This window comes from Arvicanthis niloticus, chromosome 9 (assembly GCF_011762505.2).
Source record: "Arvicanthis niloticus isolate mArvNil1 chromosome 9, mArvNil1.pat.X, whole genome shotgun sequence".
Classification (NCBI taxonomy): domain Eukaryota; kingdom Metazoa; phylum Chordata; class Mammalia; order Rodentia; family Muridae; genus Arvicanthis; species Arvicanthis niloticus.
In genome coordinates, this window is record NC_047666.1 from 21,758,142 (window position 1) to 21,776,791 (window position 18,650).

The 18,650-nt window shown below is 46.1% G+C and overlaps 1 protein-coding gene across 6 annotated transcripts in view; it reads left to right on the top strand.

Annotated features, from left to right (window-relative positions):
- Positions 1 to 18,650, top strand: part of Eva1a (eva-1 homolog A, regulator of programmed cell death) — a 62,762-nt gene that overhangs the window by 24,342 nt on the left and 19,770 nt on the right. For 3 of the 6 annotated variants that reach the window (XM_076939930.1, XM_076939933.1, XM_034511258.2), the window contains exon 2: positions 17,543 to 17,706. In XM_076939930.1, the coding sequence (XP_076796045.1) occupies positions 17,543 to 17,706 (164 nt within the window). The other 3 variants (XM_076939931.1, XM_076939932.1, XM_076939934.1) reach the window with 3 other exon arrangements.

Sequence of the window (18,650 nt, forward strand, 5' to 3'; positions counted from 1 at the left end):
GATCTCTGTGAGTTTGAGGTCAGCTATGGCTACCTAGTGAGATCTTGTCCTAAAGGAAACAAACAATCCCAACTAACCAACCAAAGAAAAGGTCTCAAAACTTGGAAAAGGAACTGTTTCAGTTAGGGTCACCACTGCTGTGATGAAACACCATGACCCAAGAACTGGGAGAGGAAAGGGTTTACGCGTTCACATCACTGTTCATCATTGAAGGACGTCAGGACAGGAACTCAAACAGGGCAGGATCCTGGAGGCAGGAGCTGATGCAGAGGCTATGGAGGGATGCTGCTTACTGGCTTGCTCCCTATGGCCTGCTCAGCTCGCTTTCCTATAGAATCCAGGATCATCAGCCCAGGGATAGTACAATCCACAAAGGGCTGGGCCCTCCCAGATCAATCACTAATTAAGAAAATACACTATATAGACTTGCCTACAGCCTAGTTTCATGGAGGAGTTTTCTTAATTGAGACTCCCTCCTCTCCAGTGGCTAGCCTGAGTCAAGCTGGTATAAACTAGCTAGCACAGGAATATAGGAAGAATTGGTTTTAATCTCGGCCCTAATACCATGTGACAATTATTGGATCCTAGGATTTTAAAAACTCTAACTAACCGATAGGGCTCAGATACTCTAGGTTAGCCTCTGACTTGATTTTGGAGCTGAGGGTGACCTTGAACTTCTGAACCTCCTTGCCTCTACCTCCCAAGTTCTAGGATTGCATCTTCTACCAATTTGTTTTACTTCAGCAGCAAGTAATCTCAGATGGCCAGGGGATGCTAATTTTATTACTGCTTCCCCTCCACCCTCCCCCCCCCACCCCCCCCACCCCCCACCCCCCCAATCCCCCCACCCCCCACCCCCCGTCGCCAAGGAACTTCTGTTTTTCTTTAGCTCTCTTAAAACCTGTACACAGTGACACATGTATATTTTGGCACCTTGAGCCCAAGGTAGTTCAGTTTTTTCAGTATTGCCCCGACACCTGGTCAGCCACGGAAGGACACTGAGCAAAGTGGCCCCCACGTGGATGAACTGGTATTGCTCTGATTTTTTAAATTACATTTTTATTTTATGTATATGGATGCTTTGCCTGAGTGTGTGTCTGTGCACCCACATGTGTGCAGAGCCCTAAGAAGTCTAGAGTTACAGATGGTTCCGTACCACCATGTGGTTGCCGGGAATGGAACCTGGGTCCTCTGGAATAGCAGACAGTGCTCTTAACCTTGGAGCCATCTCTCCAGCCCCTTGACAGAGTTTTAAAGTTGACTAACCAATGGCTTAGAACAAGCACTGCAGCAACCAATCCCACTTAAAACTATGGCTGTCCTATGTGGCCGCCTGCGGCTGCATGATATGTGGTTATGTGTATTTCCTCCCTTTGTTTTTCTTGATTTTTTTTTTTTATGATATGATCTTACTACATAGCTGAGGCTGGCACTTGGTTTGCAGCTCAGGATGTCCTCCTGTTCACCCTCGTCCACCCTCACCCTTCAGAGTGCCTGAATTGCCGATATGAGCTCCATGCCATATACAATTGTATCTTTATGAGAGAATGCACTCCGTAGGAGTTGCTGAGCCTGCCTAGTGTTTTAATTGAACACAACACTGGAGATCTGGAGTGGTGGCAGTGTGCTCGTGTGTACAGCCTTGCAGCATGAAGAGACTTGTATGGATTTGACTTGTTAACTGATCTTTCTGCAACTCCAGGTTTCTTAATCTATGACACATGCACACGTGTGCCAGTGTGGTCATTGTTTTGGCAGGAGACCCTTCATTCTGGAGTGGGCACTAAGAGCCAGCTGGGCCTTGTAAGCCCGCGGGGCCTGCGGTTGTTTACAGTGGGCACAGACTACTGTTTACAGGTCTTAAAAATAATTTTTAAAATGTTTATTGTTATTTTTTATGAGCATTTTTGTTTGCATGTATGTCTGTGCACCACTGGAGTGATGGGCACTGGCAGAGATAAGAAACAGGCTTGAACCCCCTGGCACTAGATTTCCAGATGGTTGTCAGGTCTTTCTGGGAATCAAACCTGTGTCCTCTAGAAGAGCATCCAGTGCTTTAAAAATTGTGTGGTTTTTTTTTTTTTTTAGAGTTTTAAATTTTATTTTTTTCTATAAGAGTGTTTTGCATGCTAATGCATGCCTGGTGCCCAAAGGAGGTCAGAAGAGGGCATTGGATTCTCTGAAACTGGAGTTATGAACAACCCTGAACCACCATGTAAGTGCTGATAATTGAATCTGGGTCCTTCATACAAATTAAAAAAAACAAAACAAAACAAAAAAACAAAACAACAAAAAAACAAAACAAAGTTCTATTAACTAATGAGCCATCTCTCTAGGCTAAATCTTAAGTATGTTTTTGTGTTCTTTTGTAGGTCTGTGCATACGAGTGTAGATGTCCATAGAGCCCAGAGGTGTCAGGTCCTCTGGAGCTGGAACTGCAGGCAGTTGTGAACTGCCTGATGCGGTTGCTGGGAACTGAACTCAGGTCCTCTGGAGGAGCAGTGTGCACTCCCAACCACTGAGTCATCTCTCTGTTCACAGTTTTAAAAATATTTCTTTAGTATGATGTGAATCAAACATCTGGAGAGAGAGCCCTTGATACAGCTAGACTGGGTTCCATTGTGTTGGGGAGAACGTTGTAAGACAGTGGTAGTCCTGGCTGGCAAGTTGAGCAGAGCTGGCTGGGAAGGGCCTGTATTGTATCGAGGAAGTGTCTAGCTCCGGTTCTGGCCTGCTCAGGTGCTCAGCCGCTTGTTTTTGCTGCTTGGAGCTGAATCTGCACTGAGAAGGCTCTGTGAGGCTGCCAGATGGCTTGCTGTGTCAAGGAATGATCTAGAATGTACATGTGGGATATGATTTCTCCTCATCCAAGTTCAGCCTAGGACTTAGCTCTAGATTCCCCCAGACCCCTGCCTGCCTTCCCTGAGCTGTCAGGGTCTCTAGTTCTGGTTTTTTAGTTTCCATTTGGATTTTTCAAACTCCTTCTCTGTATTCATTGGTTTTCTTATAAAATATATATCTTGATTTATTCTTTAATTTCATGCATGTATATATTCTGATTATACACCTAGTTTCCTGCCTTCCCCTCCCAGGGATCCCCTTTTCCTCCCCCAAAAAGGCTCCCTCTCCTACTGTGTCTTTTGTTTCTTGAGACTCTGAGTTTAATTAGGGCTGCTTGCATTAGTATGGGTGGGGCCTGGTTTCCTGAAGTTACAGCAAGTTACCAGTGGCTCCTCCCCGACCCCCAGTGATCTATTGGTAAATGGATCCAATCAATCCAGCAGCCATTAACTGCCAACAGCATGTTGGGCCAGAGTCGGGGATGGGTTGGGGTGGTTCACAAGCCCCTCTCCACCCACATTAGGTTCTGCTTTCAGCCTAGATGTTTTTACCAGTCACTTTTGAACCTGTGAGGTCAACAAAGCAAAGAAAGTGATGAGCAGGAAAGCCGCCTTTCTTTCTCCTCTGCTGTTTCTTGTCATCTGCAGCTGGTCTCAGATCCATCCAGCTCAGGAGGCCTGTGGTAGAAGGTGAAGGTTTTGTGGGTAAAGCCTGGATAGATCCAGTGGCTAGCGGATCACATTTTAACAGGTATCCTGCATTAAGGTGCCAGGAGTCTGTCAGCATGTCTTTCCTGTGCAGTTTGCAATACTAGAACGGTTGGGTGGGCTTTGGTTTGGATTTTTCTGGCACACAGTGGTGAGGCTGGAATTCTTTTCATGCCCAGTGTGGTATGAATTTTGTGGCTATCTTCAATTCCATATGTTTCCTACCAGTCTGTATATATGTATATGTGTATATTCGTTCACATATGTGAGCAGGGAAGAACAGAAATTAGTGTTAAGTGACTTTCTCAATCATTCTTGCCTTCCTTTTACAGGCAGAACCTCTTACTGAGTATGGAGTTTACTGGTTTTAGCTAGGCTGGCTGGCCAGTGAGCCTCAGGATCTTTCTGTCTCTAACTTACCCATGCTGGGATTACAGGTGCACACTGCCATGCCAACTTAAACAAAAAGATTTATTTATCTTTATTTTATGGGTATTAGTGTTTGCCTGTATTAATGTGTGTGCACCATGTGCATGCAGTGCCCACAGAAGCCAGAAGAGGGTGTCAGATCCTTTGGAACTGGAGTTCTTCCTAAATTCCCAGAGTCTTGATTTCTTTTACATGTTCAACAGTCTGTATTCTCTGCCTAGTTCTTCTAGACCAAATAGTACCCCCTTTGTCGTCAAGGATTTTCTGATCTGAGGATCTGGGGGGCTGCAGTGCAGTGGGCACAGAGATTAGGATCTCAGTCCTTGCCAAAACCACTTTTTTTTTTCTTTTCTTCCAAATGAATAAACTATGATCATGAACTTTTAATCCTCTTGCCTCTTTCTTCAAAGTGCTTGACTGAGTGTACCACCTCACCCAGTTTACACCGTGCTGGGGATTGAACCCAGGGAGGGATTTGTGCATGCCAGCCAATCACTCTACCAACTGAGTTAAACCCTGGCAGGTCATTCATGATGTGAACATCTTGGTGTCTGTTTCCAACATGAACCAGCTATGATGTCTTTGCAAATTCTTACTCCTTTTCTGATGCAGTGCCTCAGATAGGTCCTGTGTGGACAGAAACCCTGCACTCAGGCTGGCTCCAGGAACCTTATGTCCACAGACAGAGCCCAAAGGAGGTGGAAATACTGTCTTTAGAGTCCATCTGGATTCCTACCTGTTTCTCAGACAGCATGTTGCTTCTTGTAGAAGTTATGTCTGGTTCTTCCCCCCAGCCCCATGTTCCCATAAGTAAGACTGAGACTTAAATATATTTACAAATACCCTGGTCATATACATAGGCTCTTCTCTGACTAGATCACAACTTAAACTAACCCATTTATTCTCATATACATTCTTCCACATGGCTGGTTACCTGTGCTCGGGTACCATGTGTCCAACTCGGATGAATCTTTAGCACCCTTGTTCTATCCCAGAAAACTTTCTGCCTCCCGGATGTCCCACCTCCTATTTCCTTTCTAAGCCATAGACCATCAGATTTATTATTGACAGGTGATACAACCATACAGATACAAGATATTCCCTCTACCACTTCTGGTCTTCAGTTTGTTTTGGTAGAAGGGGCAGGGTCTCAGTAGCCCATGTTGGCCTTTAACTTGCTGTGTAGCCAGGGATGATTGAACTGCTGCTTCTCCTGCTTCCACTTCTTGAATGCTGGGACACTAAGGTGTCACCACTGCGCTTGGTTAGTGCTGTGTGCTAGTGATAGAACCTGGATCTCTGTGTATACGAGGCAGGCACTCTACTCACGAATTTACATCTCCAGACCTCCATCATTATTGTTTTAAGGTCCCACACAGTTAGCCCGACTCTTCTGTCTGTAAGGCTCAGAATCCAATGCCACATCATTCTCTCCTCACGTTCCTAGCCTTTCGAGTTCAGAGGTCGCCCTGCCACCCTGTATCTTGCATTCACTTGGTACCAGGGATGAAAGCATCTTGCATCTGCCTCAATGGTTCTGAACATTCCTTTAGACACTCCACTCTGGTTATAGGTCCTATGACTAGATGTCTGATCTCAACACTTCCATGGAGGTCTTTGGGTCGCTGGTTCTGGTGTCTCCTTCTCAGCTCTTTCTGCTGACAGATGCCTCTTGGGTGTGACAGAGCCATGTGAGCTGCCTGTGTGTTATGTTTTGGGGACTGCAGAAATAAACTGAAACCAGAGAGATTCTGGGAGCATCCAGTGCCTCCACGACGGGTTATGTCAAATGTCTTCAGTCACTTTCTTTCCATTCTGGAGACTTCACATAATTAAAACCATTCCCAGCCAAACACTAAATAAAATTTACACATGCTGCTTGAATTACTATGCAGTCTTATCCCAGGGTGGCTTTCTCAGAGATTAATATTTCACTGAAATGATTCTTCTGAGTAGGCTGAAGCCAGAAACTGTGGAAACTCAACATTTGCTTTGTACAATAAAACTTCAGGACAAGGCCGATTTCTGATTTTTTTTTTTTTTAATAGGATGCTCACTTTGAAAAAAAAAAAAAAAAAAAAACCAAAAAGAAGAAGCACTTTTAGCAGAGTCCATGTGGCTTGATTCCCAGATTGTGTTTTTAATCTCTTCAGATATAAAAACTGAGAGGATGTGGTTCTAGATGCTATCATCTGACATGGGCACACAGCAATGATAAGTATTGCTTATTGAGCAGTGCTGTGGTCTGGATGTGGTGTCTTTGGTTCCCTGAAGGCTAATGTGTCTTGTATCTTTAGAATAAGTCCCACACTATTATGTCATTAAAAAAAAAGAAAAAAAACAAAACTCTGAATCCTGTTTCCTGATACTGTGTTAAGGACTTTTATGTCTGTATGACCTAGGTTTGGGTTTTGGTTTGGGTTTTTTTTTTTTTTTTTTTTTTTTTTTCTTTCCTGTCCATTGGAGATAAGTATCAGGATCTGGCTAATTTGGTGAAGTGCACTGGGGAGTAAACTCGTCTCTCATAGACTATATATTAATTCTTCTGGAAACAGTTGGTAGAATTTTCTAGCAAAACAATTTGAGTCTGAAGATCTGATGGTGGGGTTGGTTAAACTAGTAATTCATTTTTTTTCCTTTTCTTTTCTCATGTGTATATCTGCAGGTGTGTGCGTGCATGTGTGTATGGGTTGTTGTGTTGTTATTGTTGTAGTGGTGGTGGTGTCTGTGTGTGTGTTTCTGTGATTTGAACCTAGGACCCGCACATGGTAGGAAAATACTATACCATAGAGCTATATCTTTGTTGTTGTTGTTTTAACTTTTTCCTTTGAGATGGGTCTCACTAAGCTGCTCTGAATGATTGAATTCATCCTGAGGCCCAGGCAGGCCTTGAACTTCCCACACTCCTGCCCTCAGCCTCTTGCGTAGCTGGGAATATGGGCTCACCTTGGAGTTCAGTTTCTTCACAGTTATGCTAACTGTGAAGATCATCTCTGCCTCACTGGGTGGGCTGAGGTGGGAGTCTGTGCTTTATTCTGAGGAGGATAGGTCAGAAGTTCAGAGCACCGGGGCTGACCTGCAGCCTCTGTTACTCTCTGACTGGTCATCATGGAAGAACTTTCTCCATATTTCGATCTTTCCCACTTGCATCATGGACAGAAGCATTCAGCCAATTCAAGGGGAGGCCTCGGCAATGAGTGCTGAGAATATAGCTGGTAATTGATACCCAGATCATTGCCTCTAAAGGAGCCTTGATGGCTTTTCCCTATTGGTCCCCTATTGCTGGAATTAATTACTCTTTCCCCATTGCCCTGTAACACTCAATTTACATTGCTTTTATGCTTCCTTGATTGTTGTGTCTTAGGTAGTTAAGAATGCCGATCTCTCCCACTGGATGTGTTCATTCATTTCTACATAACCTTCATTCATTCAGAGGAAGCCCTCTATTTACTGAAGTAAGACAGGCAGGCCGTATACCTTGGGACGGGAAGGTAGTCTGCCCTCAGGCTGAAAGACGTTTGGTTTAGATTAGAAACGTCTGTGAGCTATTTCTGCTGGTGATCCCTGTCTAGTTCTAGGCGAAGGCACCAGGCTGTTAGTCCCCTGCCAGAGCAGCACAGGGACTTCATAGATTGGGGACTGTCATTTGAGTTTGGCCTGAGCAACACCAGGTCAAGTCAGGTTCTGTAACTCAGAGAGAGCTTTTGCCAATGAAGACGGAGTCCTTGTCAGTCTCTTGGGAGTTACAGAAATACTACTGATGGTGTAGACTCTGCTTTAAAGCCTGGAAATCTTACTCCTCCTTTTGATTCTGGCCATGCAATGGGATTTGTTTTGAAGTATTCATGTACCAAGCACTGTACTGACCACCACTGCTGGAAACGATGGGGCACAAGACCCCGACACCAGTCTTCTTCTGGAATAGTCTTTGGCAACTCAGATTTGATGGTGTCATCAGCGCTGACTGGCTCAGGATAAATGACACTGTAGTCATAAAGGTGACTTTATAGGCCGAGAATTGAGTGAGGAAAGCAATGGAAAGTGTAAATGCTTGTGAAGAATGTGTGATGGTTTGTGTTGATGGTCAGTGAGGCAGACTCTAGAGTCACCTAGATGTACAGATTAGGTCCGCCCTGGGGATGCCTGTGTGGGACCATCTTGATTAGATTAAGCGAGGCAGGGATACCCACCCTATGTATGTGGCACCATTCCTGTGGTCTAGAGTCCTAGAACAGAGTAAAAAGGGACAATGAGTTAAGCAAGGTATTTGTTGCTGTCTGTGTCGTGACTGCATGCTGGTGACTGGCTGCCTCAGGCTCCCACTGCTGTGAGCGCTCACTATGATGCACTGTACCCTAAAGCCGGAACAAAGCCTTCCTACTTTAAGTTGCTTACAACCTTAAGGTATCGGGGTCTTTTTTGTTGTTGGTGGTGGTGGTGATGGTGGGGTTTTTTTTTTTTTTTTTTTTTTTTTTTTTTTTTTGTGGGAGGGTTGTTTTTCACAGCAACAGGAGGAAAAGTGACTAACATAGAAAGGAATAGAAAGGAAGAGGAGTGAGTGCCAAGGACCTGTAGGGGAGGTGGACCAGCGGCAGGGTGAGTTAAGTGTGAAGGCAATTAAGTAAGTTTGTAGTAGATACAGAAAATAGACAAAAAGATGGATAGAGAGAACGAGTGATTGGAAAGAATAGGAAAATTAAGAGAAAGGCCTACTTATACAAATACACAAATATTTGCATATGTGAGTACTCGTGTATACACACATATCTGCACATTTGCATATATGTGTGCACATGTATGGCGAAAAAGAAGGGAGACAGTGGGAGAAAGTTTGAGAAACACACACACACACACACACACACACACACACACACACCATGCCTCTATTACTCTATCCTTCTCCCTGTATGCTCACTTGTTTTATATGGAAAGATGAAGGTAAGTTTAAAAAAGAAGAGAAATAAAGGAAGGCTGAATCATTGCTGGAGTGTGACCCACAGGAAGGAGAGAGTGACAGATAGAAAGTACTGGTGTCAGGACAAGCAGAAAAGTTGGCATGGGCCCAGGGATGAAGGTGGAGGGGTCGGGTCTGGGAATGTGTGTAGGACCTCAAGTGTGGGGAGTTGTCTCTGCTTTCTCAGGGAAGCTTGGAGCTTGATAAAAACTGCACATGGTTTGTTTTCATCTATGCTGAGTGTTGGGCAGGACCAGGCTGGTGGAGGTCGGAGTGGTTAAGAGTTGGGCCTAGCTGGGCAGTGTTGGCACACGCCTTTAATCCCGGCACTTGGGAGGCAGAGGCAGGCAGATTTCTAAGTTCGAGGCCAGCCTGGTCGACAGAGTGAGTTCCAGGACAGCCAGGGCTACACAGAGAAACCCTGTCTTGAAAACCAAAAATGAGTTGGGCCTAGAGGAGAGAGGAGATGTCAGAAGGGTCCTGTGAGGTGGGAACTGTGAGGTGCTTGGAGTAACTTGGGGTGCTGTGTGGCGAGAATTGCTAAGCCTGGGATGATGTGCCAGTGAACACAAGACAGAATGGGGCTGGTGAACACAGGGGCCTTGACTCCATCATGGGGAGCTAGGATCTAATGGGAGAGCATGACTCCCCGGGGAAGCACTCATCCAGCAGCTGCAGAACACAAGCTCTGCTCAGTTATGGGAAACTCTGGGAACAAACAGGGGGATTAAGACACTTTCCTGCCCATGTGTGGCTCACAGCACAGAGCTGAAGATGGAGCTGATGGGGTCCAGAAGTGTCACTGGGAATGACTTGCTGCTTGGAGGGGCAGTGGCCAGCAGGTGGTATGATTCATGAGGCACCATGAGTGCTCATGGAGAAAGTTTACATTTCAGTCTGTTTGATTATTTCTCTGGGACCATGAACATCCTCTCCACAGCCAAGGTGTAGAAACTGTACCCCAGCTCCAAGTGACAACTGTGTGTGTGTGTGTGTGTGTGTGTGTGTGTGTGTGTGTGTGAGAGAGAGAGAGAGAGAGAGAGAGAGAGAGATATGGGTTTGCCATCACCGATCAAAATACCTGACACAATTTCAAGAAAGAATTATTATTTTGGCTCACAGTTTCATGGGGTTTAATCCGTGCTTGGTTGATTTCTTATACCTGGCCGGTGAGGATTCTACCAGGGAACCACCAATGCAGGTGACTCCATGCCCTGGGGTAAAACATCATGGTAGCAGGAGTGTGAGACAGAGGCTAGTCTCCTCTTGATGGGTAGGAATCAAAGAAAGTAACATGGGGAAGGCCAGGGCTCCAAGGACATGGTCTTCGTGTGTATACGGATTTATTAAGTCCATTTGTGTTAAAATAGTAGCAGAGTCATGCCTGAGAGCTGGGAACCTTAACTTGGTGATTACTCAGTCCTTGAGCTTGGTGTCTCAGCAATGGGAGTTGGAGAGGCCAACAACCAGCTAGTTGCTCAGTTCACAGGGCTGAGTATGTCAGCAGCCCCAGTCAGTCACCGAAAACCTGAAAGGTTCCAGAGAGCTTGCTGGTCCTTAGACTATGATAGAAACACTGGTCTTGGTATAGCAGCAGCAATAGCAGGGTAAATCAACTCAGCAGCAGGAGGGAGCCCAAGAGAGCCAAAGGGGAAATACCTTCCTTCTGCTGTCCCCTCGGCCTTCACTGTCCCCTCAGTCAGCTCTAGGAAGTGCTCCCCACAATAGACTGGATCTTCCCAAGTCAACTGCCTAATCAGGGTAAATCTTCAGTAGAGGCTCCCTCCCCAGATAACTCTTGAGTCGACATGCAAACCCAACTACAATAATCCATTCACGAAGACAGGACTTTCATTATCAATCCATTTCCCAATAGCCCATAGGCTGGCAACCACACTGCTTTATATGAGCCTCTGGGATCGTTTATATTCAGACCATAATGGTCAGTCCCTGAGTATTTTCATAAGTGTGGATCAATGAGCCTTGGGAAACCTGCTTTTGCATGTAGGTACAGGATCCAGGAAAGACTTACAGATCTGTGGACAGATGGGGGCTGTTGCTCACAGCTGGCAGGAATGTGAGCCAGTCCAGCCACTGAGGAAGTCAGTGTGGAGCTTGCTCAGGAACGAGACAGATCTTCATATCATCCGTACCATTCCTGATGCTTTATATGGAAGACTCCAAGTCCACATAGCACAGAGGGACTTGCACACCAGTGGATTTTGGTTTTTGTTTTGTTTTGTTTTGTTTTGTTTTTTTGTTTTTTTCGAGACAGGGTTTCTCTGTGTAGCCTTGGCTATACTGGAACTCACTCTGTAGACCAGGCTGGCCTCAAACTCAGAAATCCGCCTGCCTCTGCCTCCCAAGTGCTGGGATTAAAGGTATGAGCCACCACTGCCTGGCCACACCAGCGTTTCTTATAGCAACAGTCTCACAGTTACAATTACAAGTCCATCCTAGAAGTCCAGCAACAGAGGAATGAATAAGAAACATATGGTACACACACACACACAGACACACACACACACACACAGAGTTTTCTTCAGCCACAAACAAGAGTGAAGTTTTATCACGTGGAAGAAATGGATACAACTGGAAAGAATCATAAAAGGTGAATTAAACGAATCCCAGAGCCAGGCAGTGGTGGCGCACGCCTTTAATCCCAGCACTTGGGAGGCAGAGGCAGGCAGATTTCTGAGTTCGAGGCCAGCCTGGTCTACAGAATGAGTTCCAGGACAGCCAGGGCTGTACAGAGAAACCCTGTCTCAAAAAACAAAAAAACAAATCTGGTAAACCAATCCCAGAAACACAAACATCACGTGTTTTCTCTGATTTAGAGTGTCTAGATTTTACACATATGTAAATAATGTATGCATATATGCCATGCAAGTAGAAATAAAACTGTCTACAGGGCGGGGGGGAGATAGTTAGGATGAGGAAAAGTGAGAAAGTGGAGGGAGCCTCAGTTTACCTTCTTTTACTCTGACAGAATATTAACCCAGCCAACCTGCAAGAGGAAAGGGCTGACCTGCTTTACACTTTCACTCAGGGCTCACTGTTGAGGGAAGCCAGGGGTAGGAACTTAGAGACAGAAACTGAAGCAGGAGGAACAGCACTGTCTGGCTTGTTCAGCCTGTGTTCTCTCATAACCCAGGTCCATCTGCACACCGCCTACAGTGGGCTGCACCCTTCTCACTTCAATCATTAGTGAAGAGAATGTCCCACACAGTTGCCTGCAGTCCATTTGAATACACCCAAGTCCTCACATGAGGACTCCTCATCCTAGGGGACTCTAGTTTATCAGTTTGAAGTAAATAAATAAAACAAAACCACCAACTAGCATAGAGGTTAGGGGAGTGGGGCTGGGGCGTGCTTATTATACACTGTGTAGGCACAAAAATGTTTTTAGAAGTAAGAAAACGAAACAGGATGACAGCAGAAGGATTGCAGATCTAAGGCGGCTACATCCTTGTGAGCCTAGAGTTCAGGAGGCTGAGGCAGGAAGACCTAGAGTTAGAGGGCTAGCCTTGGCTAAAGATAGACAACTTGTCAAAACCCAAAACCAAACCAAACACAACAACAACAAAAAACCCTAAAGATCTTAAGCTTCAAGTTTTCCTTCCTTCCTTCCTTCCTTCCTTCCTTCCTTCCTTCCTTCCTTCCTTCCTCCCTCCCTCCCTCCCTCCCTCCCTCCCTCCCTTCCTTCCTTCCTTCCTTCCTTCCAAGACAAGGTTTCTCTATATAGCCCTGACTGTCCTGGAACTCACTCTAAAGACTAGGCTGGCCTCGAACTCACAGAGATTCACTTGCCTCTGCCTCCTCCTGAGTGTTGGGACTAAGGTATGTGCCACCATGCCCAGTTCCCAGCCTCCCCCCTTTTAACAGTTTTAAAAATATATATTTTATAAAATTTATGTGTATGAATGTTTTGCCTTTATGCATGTAGATACACCTTGTGCCCACAAGGTCAGAAGAGGGAGTTACAGGCAGTTGTGATCCACCACGTAGCTGCTGAGACTCAAACCTCGATACTCTCGGAAGAGTAGAAGGAGCCAGTGTGCCTACCCAGCTATTGGCCTTTTTAGCTCAAGCTGCCTCTTTCTCACTTCCCTGTAAAGAGAGATGGACATGGGAGGGTGCCAAAGCATCCTTTGTGAGGAGAAGCCTTGACATAAAGTCTGTAGACATAAACTTGCATGAGTCCGCATACACATAAAGCAGGACGCTTAGCTACTCACGAGCTCTGCCGCTGGTCCTGTGTTTCCTCACCACACATTCATAAATGAAGCTGGTGACAAAATGCCTCTGTCCTGGGCTGAAGAGAGAGGCTTTCTGAGCAGCAGGGACAGGCTGTGGGAACAGACAGGTCAGAATTACTGTGCTTTAATGTCCACATTAAAGGGTGTTGGGACTTTTGATTCCATAGTGCATCTGGGCATTGCTATCTGGGACCTGAATTCCCTTCCTTCCTGTTCCAGGGAAGCGGCCTGCAAGTTTGACTGATGTGGGGCCAGGCAGCCTGGTCCCTCACTCCCTTGGTTGTGGGTTTTGGCTGAAGAGAAGGAAGAGGAAGCGGATGTGTCTGATCGTCCGTTTCTTCCTTCCTTTCTCTTATGAACAGAAGAGGCTGGATTCTCCAACTGCCTTGTCCAAATTCCAGATAAAACCCCAATCAACAGGGACTGAAGAGAAGGCTCTGAAGTTAAAAGCACTGGCTGCTCCAGCAGGGGACACAGCCTAGTTTCTCAGCATGCACAAGGCTTACAACCATTTGTAACTGCAGTTCTAGGGCACCTAATGCCCTCTTCTGGCCGTTGCAAGCAAACGCATGAGGTGCACATATATACCTGCAGACAAATACTCATTCACATAAAATAAAAATGTGTAAGTCTTAAAAAACAAAAACCTTCTCGGGCTTTTTCCTTTGAGAGACTGTTACCCAACTCTTTAAGGACCTAGACACCCCACCCCCAAAAGATCTCTCTGTTAGACTCATGATGGAACCAAGCCTAAAGTACAAGATGATCTCCCAGATGTGTGTGTGCCTGTCTCTCTCTCTGTCTCTCTCTCTCTCTCTCTCTCTCTGTCTCTCTCTCTCTCTCTCTCTCTGTATCTTTTTCCATTTCAGCATCTGAGAAGTCAGCTGGGGCCAAGCAGGTTTAGAACTCTGACTGGCTGCAACCATCCTTCTCAATGATGGCCAGTTCTTCCCTTACTTCTCTGTTCCTGGCATTCCCCTTCTCCCCAGGTAGCTATCAACCCCCAAGAGTTACCTGCATGAGGATGACCTTACCCCCAGCTTACTTCCCAAGGAAGGCGCACTGCTTCTGAGTATAAGGGGCAGTGGGTTATCCTTGGGAACATTTCATTTCTGCGATCACAGTCTGTGTGCATGGATGGACTCAGGGCTGTGGAGATTGCAAATTTGTAACTGTGGGAACGAGGTTACCTGTAACATGGAAGCTAATGAACACAGCGTGCCATGTGACCAATTAACCATTCAATCTGGGTTCTCACAAGACAGGGCATGCCGTTGTCTTCATCAGGACAGCAGTGTGTGGTCAGGAAGCCAAGATGGCTGTAATAGAAAGAGATGGTTTCTTTCTATTCTTTTGCAGTTTGTTGGTAATTGGGTGAAGAAGCTGTGGACCAGTATATGAGAGAAAACTGCTATAGAGTTGGGGGTCTGGGAAGAAAGCTCAGTGGGTAAAAGCACTTGGTGCACAAACATGAAGGTCTGAGTTTGAATCCACAGAACCCACTTTAAAAGGCTATAATCCCAGGGCTGTGGGTGCCAGAGACAGAAAGAAAGGGTGCTAGTTGATAGCCTAGCTCCAGATTCAGTGAGACTCAGACTCAAGAAGTTAAGTGGAGAGCGACATAGAAGGACATCTGTCACCCTCTTCTGGTGTTCGGGTGTGTTCACAGTGCATGTGCAGACACCCTCTCTCATTCATACAAGAACTGGTAGATGCTGCATTGCCAGATGAGGATTGACAGAGCGTTTGTTCTTTAAGAATGACTTTGTCTCTGGAAAGATGTGGAATTAACCCAGTAGGTTATCACTTGGAGAAAGCTCTGGCTTTGAAAATATGTGACTCTCTTATAATTCTTCCTTTCCCAAGATAATCTCTATCATGTCTAGCATCAGTGTGTCTGAAGGGCTGAGTCCTAATCTTGGCATAGACCTTGTACCCTGTGAACCACGGGAGTGTTTGTATGGAGGCTCCCTCCTGTAGGATGGGCCATTCTGAGCCAGGAGATCCGCTTACAGATTAATAAGCCAGTCTTCGCTTGTGGTATCTCCTTTTGAGGACTTTGATGGTCACTTCTGATCACTGAGACACTGCATTGTTGCATTGTTCTTATGGGCAGGCACTGGCAACTTCTCGCTGACACCTTCCTGTCTGGGACAGGCACACAGGATTCCTAAACCTGAGGATGGCTTAGGCTGGACTCTGAAGTAGTGGTACCTACTCACTCACGAACTCTGCGAACACTTTTGGACCAGATTGCTTTGTGGCTGAAAGCTGTCCCACATATTATGGGACGTTTAGCAGTATCTCTGACCCCAACCCTGGATGCCAGTGTCACCTTGTCTTGTAGCTACGGCAACCAGAAATGATGCTAAATACTATCAAATGTGCGCTGAGAGGCAAGACTGCCTGGACTGAGAACCAGCCTTCTTGGAGCTGAGAAGGGACAGAGAGCTTCCAGAAGGCTCTAACCTGTACATAGGAGTATATGGCATAACCCTGCACATAGGAGTGGCTGAGCGTTTCTGTCCTGTGCTGGTGTGTAGCTTCATAGTGCACTGGCCACACAAGCCCACAAGGGTCATATAGTACAACACTTCTCAAAGTTGACTGAGCATGTCAGAAACTGAGACTTGGATTTATTGTGTCTGGGCTAGGGCCTAAGATTATACAGACCTAAGAAGCTGCCAGTTAATGTTGGTGCTGCTGCTGCTCAGACGATGTTCAGTGAGGATGTAGGCCAGGCTATACACTGTGATCCTTGGTACTCAATGAAGATGTCGGCCAGGCTATACACTATGGTCTCTGGAGCCAACTTGAGATCACTGTGGGTTTTTTAAAGTTTTTTTTTTTTTTTTTTTAATTTAAAATTGTATGTATGTATGTGTGGGTGGGTGGGGGGTATTTGTGTATTAATACGGATACCTGAGGAAGCCAGATGAGGGTGTTGGGTTCCTTGAAGCCAGAGTAGTAGGTGATTGTGAGTTACCCAACGTGGGTGCTCGGAAACAGATGCAAATCCTCTGTGAGAGCAGTAGGTGCCAAATGAAGACCACAGTCAAAGGCAGGAAAGATGAAGGAGCTTGGTGCCCTGCATCAAGGAGTATGGCCTGCATCAGGGAACACTGATGAGGGCAGGTGGGAGGGGATGGATCTGAACCTAAGATTCTAGCAGCTTCCTTCTCTTCCTGGATCCTGGGGTCCTTGAGTCTGTTGAGCCCAGAGCTGGTGGTGAGGTGCTGGCCAGTGGCCCAGTCTCCCACTATTTACCTGTATCCTTCAGTGTTCACTCTTCAGAAATGCTAATGGCTACCGAAGGATGGAGCTCTGCTGTGGCCCAGAGGCTGGGAGAAGGAGAGCCATTCCCCTCCTCCCGACCCCATGCCATTCACTCTGCAGCGGCTAGCCTCCTTTCCTGAGCCCTTTTAGCTCCCCCTCTTCATTCTGATGCTCTAAGTGGAAAAAAGTAATAAAAAAAGTTGGGTACCTTTTCAGGGGCTTCACCTACTACCATGTCTGCTAGACCTCCAACTCCGATATAACCAAGTATCTCTAATGGCTCTGGTAAGCCAGCCCTTGTCAGAATGATTTACCTCATACTGTCTCAGGTTATGCCGCCTTTGCTTTAAGGAGGGATAGGAGGTTACTGTTCACTTTTTCTACTTCCAGAGCAGTCAGACTGTTCCCTTTCACAGTAGGTGAATCTCCCTGCTGCTGCCCTGCTTTACCTTTTTTTTAAAAAAAGGCCCCATTTCCCTTCTGAACTCTGAGATCCCTGTCCTTGTTTTAATCCCCAACACATTATTGTCAGGGTCATGGAACCTGGGATCCAGGAGCAGATTGAGCTCCGAAGTCTTTCTCGTCATTTTAGAACTGGACACACAGTGGCAGCTGTGAGATAGGCTGGCCCATCACCAAGGGTGGCATGTTTTGACCCGAGGGACCAGGCACCTGATCAAAGTCCATGGGTGATATGTGATGTGTGCCATTGGTGCAGGCTTCCAGAAAAGAACAGGAGCAGAGCAGTCCCTGAGGTGATGACGTGGCTGTAAGGGTCCCTTCCTCAAAGATGAACCAGGAAGAATGCAACGAAGCATATAAAGATTAGCCAGAGGGAGGGCTGTAGTGGGACAGAGAAAGAGGACAAGTCAGAAAAAACACATAGTGTGTTACTTACTTCCTCCTGAAAACCAGGTACCTCACCTGATTAAGACAAGACCCAGAGCTTTGTGGCTCCCTGCTTGGGAAAGATGGCTTCTGTTGGGAATCTGGCTCTTTGTTACTGAGGGCAGACCGCTGGGAAAAAACCAGGAAAGCAGACTGTGCTTCACTTCTCATTTTATGTCTCCAAACAGGAGGAGAGAGGGAGGGGCTACGCTGAGCCAGAAGACTTGTCCAGGAGCTCTTCTCAGATGCCACATGAAGCTGCCCCTCAGCTCCAGCACAGAACCAGTGGCCACGGAGCCCTTGGGGATGGCTCTGCTCAGCAGCATCCTGGCAGCCTGGTCCTATATCTCAGGTGGGTGCCAATTCCTGCTGGCTAGGGCTGACCTTATACTAGGAGAGAAGTGAGTGGTCACCACAGGGAGGCTCTGCTCCATTGGGTTTGAGATAAAAGTTCTTCAGGTAATTATTTAAGTGGAATATTCTCTAATTTGGCAGGTGAATACTCCTAACAGCTTTGTCTGTCTGGAGAAATGCTTAGTAACCATTCAGCCAAGGACCACTGCTGGTTTCTTTTCTCAGCACATCAACCAATAAGGAGGAGCCCTCCAGCCTGAGAATTTCTGTAGGTTCTCAACCCCACACAGGTCTCCTCCACACAGGTCTCTCTCTCTCTCTCTCTCTCTCTCTCTCTCTCTCTCTCTCTCTCTCTCTCTCTCTCTCTCTCCCTCTCTCCCTCTCTCCCTCTCTCCCTCTCTCCCTCTTCCCTCTCCCCGTGTGTGTGTGTGTATATGTGTGTGTATGTGTTTGTGTGTGTTTAAGTTTGTGTGTATTTGTGTGTGTTTAAGTTTGTGTGTATTTGTGTGTGTTTGTTTGTATATGTTTGTGTGTGTGTATGTGTGTGTGTATGTGTTTGTGTGTGTTTATGTTTGTGTGTGTTTGAGTGTTTATGTTTGTGTGTGTTTGTGTGTGTCTGTGTGTGTGTGTGTGTGTGTGTTCTGTGTTTCAGGGCCCATCTGAAGTGTTTCAGAGCCTTCTGGAAGAGAGGGAGGCAGGGGTGTGAGTCTTGGAGACACTGATGTTTCTTAGCCTCTTCTTGATTCAAAGTTGTGCTCTTCAGCAAGATGGCTGACTTTCTCCTCAAGAGTCTTTCTGCCGACCAGACACCGTTCATATAAAAGCTGCTATTTAATAACACATAGAAATGCTCTATCATTTGAACGATCAAACTTCTGTCTTCCTGGAGTGGGTGTTTTAATCTTTAATGTTTGGATAACTTGCTTCTGTGGGTTGGTTTTT